Source organism: Berghia stephanieae, chromosome 12 (assembly GCF_034508935.2).
Source record: "Berghia stephanieae isolate SIO BIC M18660-M18661 chromosome 12, UCSD_Bste_1.3, whole genome shotgun sequence".
NCBI classification, from domain to species: Eukaryota; Metazoa; Mollusca; class Gastropoda; order Nudibranchia; family Aeolidiidae; genus Berghia; species Berghia stephanieae.
Window position 1 is genome coordinate 14,476,331 of NC_088371.1, and position 5,000 is coordinate 14,481,330.

The 5,000-nt window shown below is 36.1% G+C and overlaps 1 protein-coding gene across 1 annotated transcript in view; it reads left to right on the forward strand.

Moving 5' to 3' along the window:
• LOC144958170 (uncharacterized) overlaps nucleotides 1-5,000 on the forward strand; it is a 396,336-nt gene that overhangs the window by 342,636 nt on the left and 48,700 nt on the right. The window contains exon 12 of the mRNA XM_078889943.1: nucleotides 4,163-4,365. Within this exon, the coding sequence (XP_078746069.1) occupies nucleotides 4,163-4,365 (203 nt within the window). The remainder of the gene's footprint in view (nucleotides 1-4,162; nucleotides 4,366-5,000) is intronic.

Genomic DNA, 5,000 nt, shown 5'->3' on the forward strand with positions numbered 1-5,000 from the left:
GTCCCAAGTTTGAGAGTTTTTGGGGTTTTTTTCCAAGATAAGGGTCATTTAAATCGATCGATATTTGAAGGACGAGTTTTCTGGCCAAATTTTTTAATATTATGGGGTTTTTTCCAGAGCACGGTAGTATTGGGACCTTATTATTCAAAAAGCATAATTGTGACCCATCGTCTCAAAACGGTATTATGCCGGAACGAACCATAGGCTTAAAGGCCGAATTTAATGTTAAACTGGTCAAAAATATAAAATGTTGGCATAAGCACCCTAAAATATGGTATCCATTCTCCTCAATAAATCATACAAACTCAACACAAATCTGATATTTTTTACTATAAATTCAACATCTTAATCATCCCGACTTAATACCGTTTTGAGGCGAAGGGTCACAATCTCAAGGCTGTTTTTTGTTTGTCTGAAATCTGTCATGTCTCCATTGGGATTAAAGATTATAAAATGACACACATAACCCTTTGAAACTCCAGGAATATTGAGATCTTGTGTAATGTAATGTGGATCCAAGAAAAGGGTATTATAATCATGTAAATAAAGTGTCAGTCTAAATTGAAACCCGCCCGTGCAGCTGCTATATGGTCTAGTGGTATGACACTCGCTTTCGAATCGGAAGGTCTTGAGTTCGAGCCTCACTCGACGCATAGTTGAGTCCTTGGAAAAGGCTCTTTTCTCACATTCTCTCGGGTGTAAAATGAGTACCTGGCCGTTAACAGCGATGGTACTGTCGGAATAAAAATTGCAATATCGCCTAACAGGCGTCATGTCCCGTTCTAAATGTTACGTGTTGCTGTTGGTCAGCAAGTAACCCATTGTAAAGCACTTTGAACACGTTTAGAGGATATTGTGCTAAATAAAGGCTTAGGCTCAAGCTATAGGTTAATTATTATTAGTCAAAAGGCATCATTTTAGGAATGTTTATTTCTTCTTGTCTCTTATCTGTTATGTCTCGGATATAATTACAGATTTATGTTCTAGACATTGCCTGTGATACTCCACGATATGGATATCTTATGGGGCTAATTAGGTATGATTTTTTTTTTTTTTTGAAATACAAAGAATATTATTGTGCAGGCTGACGCAATGTGATACAATTCATATCATTCGAAAGTCATTATTTAAGGGATTGTTTATTCTTCTTTTCCTTTGTACCCGATCTGTCATGTCATTTTAATAATAATAATAATAATAATAATAATAAAATAATAATAATAATAATAATAATAATAATAATAATAATAATAATAATGATAATAATAATAATAATAATAATAATAATAATAATAATAATAATAATAATAATAATATAATAAAATACACATTTATACAGCGCTCATTCTCGTGTAAAACACAAGCTCTGGGCACTTTACAATGTAAATTATCAATTTGGAAAAAAAAGGAACACACTTGAAGATCAGAAAATAATTTGAGACCTACAAGAAGTGTTGTTGACTTTGTTTGTTTATTTGTTTTTAAGGGTTTTACGGCGCTTGCAACACAATAAGGTCATATCAGCGCCAGTAAAAAGAAGAAAATGGGACATTAAAAAGTTCTAGAATTACAATTTTCGCATCCAAGAATTAGGCAGACAAAGGGGAATTGGTTAAAATAGGGAACAGATGTGGATTCCAAGAGCACACTATCAGTGTACTTAGTTTGAGATCACCTAAAAGTCTCATCCATTTTAGGAGTTGTGTATTCTTCTTTTCCTTTGTACCTGATCTGTCATGTCTTCAATAGGATAACAGGGCATGTGATAAATTTGATACTCAGAAATCTGGAGTTCTCATGAAGCTAATCAAATGTGGGTTAAAAAAAGAGGAAACAAATAATGTTCGTGTAGATACTGACAAAATCTGAGAGAGAAAAAACACATAGCATTTAGAAATCATCATCATGAGAATTGTTTATTCTTATTTTCCTTTTGTCTCTGATCTGTCGTGTGTGTAATAAGATAACAGATTATGTGACGTATGCAATACTCGGGCCGTGGCCTGGGGATCTCTTGAAGCTAATAAAATGTTGATCTCAAAAACAATGAATGTTATAATTATGTCATTGTAAACTTTGAGAGAGAGAGAGATAGAGAGAGAGATAGATAGGTAGATAGAGAGATAGCTAGATAGCTAGATAGATAGATAGATAGATAGATAGATAGATAGATAGATAGATAGATAGATAGATAGATAGATATAGATAGATAGATAGATAGATAGATATGTAGGTAGAGAGATAGAAAGATACGGAGATAGATAGATAGATAGATAGATAGATAGATAGATAGATAGATAGATAGATAGATAGATAGATAGATAGATAGATAGATAGATAGATAGATAGATATAGATAGATAGATAGATGGATAGACATAAAGGGGGATAAGTTGATAGATTGATTAGATGGGTATGGTGAGGGGAGAGGGGAAAAGAATGAAGAGAGAGAGAGAGAGAGAGAGAGAGAGAGAGAGAGAGAGAGAGAGAGAGAGAGAGAGAAGCGATAGAAAGAATAATTAACAGGGCTAGAGAGAAAATAAAAAGAGTATAATTAAAAATGGTTCTAGTGTTTCATTTCACCCTGAGAACTCCGTCTGAATTGAAACTCTCTACCCCGTCCAATTTCCAGCTTTCCTTCTTCCTTCCGCCAAAAACCATGGCCTGAGGCAACACTGTTGTTTTACACTGACAGAATATCTCATTTTGTAAATTTGGCTACAAAACTTTAAATTTTCATTTATCTATATTGTTTAAAGAGGATCTTTAGTTTGTTAAAAGGTTCCAAACCTGAGACTTCAAAGAAGTGAGTGAATGGAACCCCTTCAAGGAAATCAATGTGTGAGAATTTTGTAATGTTGGACGTCACCTTAATTTATTGATATACAATCTAGACGTTTTCCAGCCAAAATACATAGTGTTGTTTGGTCAGAACATTGCAGAATATGTTGGTAGCTGAGTAATAACTAAAGGCTTACCAGTGAGCATTCCAGTTGTCTTGTTGCTCATGGAAAGAAAGATACAGATTCAAGGTTCCAATTTTTTTTCTAGGCAATTTGCCAATGCAGAACGCGAAAGCAAAACAAACTCATTTCTAGTCAACAAAATCAACACAATCATATTATAGTGTATTGTAAGTAACCAGAAATCTTATTCACTTATACTGTAGATCTGCTAATAAAAAACAAAGGTTAAATCTATTCCTATAGAAAAAAATAAGATCTGGGGTCAAGGTTGTTCCACTAAAAGTGCTCAACGCGCTTTACAAGGGATCCCTATCTAGCCAATAGAACCGCTTAAAATGTCGGACTTGACCTTTGAAGCAATATTACAATTATATTTCCTACAGAGAAAACGCTGTTGATGGCCAGTTACTCATTTTACACTTGATCGAGTGTGAGTAAAGAGCCTTTTTCCTAGGACTAAACTATATCCCGCGCTCAGAGGGGAACTCGAACCCTGGGCGTTTCGATAAGAAGGCGAATGTCACAACACCAGACCACATAGTCTTAGGATAAGACATTCACACACATTTTCCCACTCGACGCAGACGTGGATGAATACCTTGGTATAGATAGTGATGGATATTGTAAGAGTATTTATTATTTAAAAGAATAAAGTCAAACAGTCGACTCGTTAACTGTATGAAATTGGAAAGTGCATATATTTTCTATCCACCCAATGTTCAGATGCAACGAAATTGACGCCACTCAGCTCTTTGTTATTGCTTTTAGACAGCCAGTTTGTTGATTAGTTCTCATTTAATGACATCAATCAAATTATAAACGATCAAGGTTATAGATAGTATGCGCTTGTCTTAGAAGCTCACAACATTACCATCCGGAAATATAACGGACAAATGCCCAAAGCTATGTGTAACCTTGAACGAAGATGACGTAACTCTGGTCTTTGTTATTGTTTTTCGTCATCCGCGTTTATGAGTAATTCTCACTAAACTGTATTATCCTGACTAAAAACGATCATGGTTACACAAAATTTTGTGTGTTGGTCCGTTATACTTCAGGATGGCAATGTTGTGAGCTCCTTAGCCAAGCGCATCCTACCTATACATAGTTTTGTTAACTGGTATGTTTTATTCTACTGGCGGATGTTTTGAGTATTTTACCAAACCTCATAGCATCATCTATTTTCCCACCACACAGACAATGACAGTGACGGGGGTTCTCAAGCTTGCCAGATTGCTCCGTCTTCTACGCGTCATTCGTCGCATAGAGGCCTTCGCAGAATATGGGTCGGCAGTACTGTTGCTTCTCATGGTGTCCTTCACGCTGATAGCTCACTGGCTAGCCTGCATCTTCTATGCCATAGCAACGATGGAAAGGCCTCAACTCCATGCGCCTATAAGGTAAGTTGGAAATAGATGAAGCGTGACAAAGCTATAGACATTTACATATTGTGACCCTTCGCCTCAAAACAGTATTATGTCGGGTTGGTTAAGATGTTAAAAATCGAATTTATGGCCAGACATATCAGACTTGTGTTGAGTTTATACGATTTATTGAGGAGAATGGATACCATATTTTAGGATGCTAATGCCAACAGTTTATTTTTTTTTTTACCAGTTTAACATTAAATCTGGATTTTAAGCATATGGTTCGTTCCGACATAATACCATTTTGAGACGATGGGTCACAATTGTCATGTCTCGTGCGTTCTTTATGTTACATTTTGCAGTTAGTCAGCGGCGTCAGGTAACATAAAGAACGCACGAGACATGACGCCTGTTAGGTGATAATACAATGGGTTTTTCCGACAGAGACAACGCTGTTAACTGCCAGGTATTCATTTTACACCCGAGTACGGTTAGAGAATGTGAGTAAAGAGTCTTGTTCAAGGACTCAACTATGCGCTGAGCGAGGCTCGAACCCAGTCCTACCTTCCGTTCCCGAAAGCGAGTGTCATACCACAAGACCACATAGCCGCACATAATATAGACTCGAACCAACGATCTCCGGATCCAGTTATAATGAAAAACTTCTT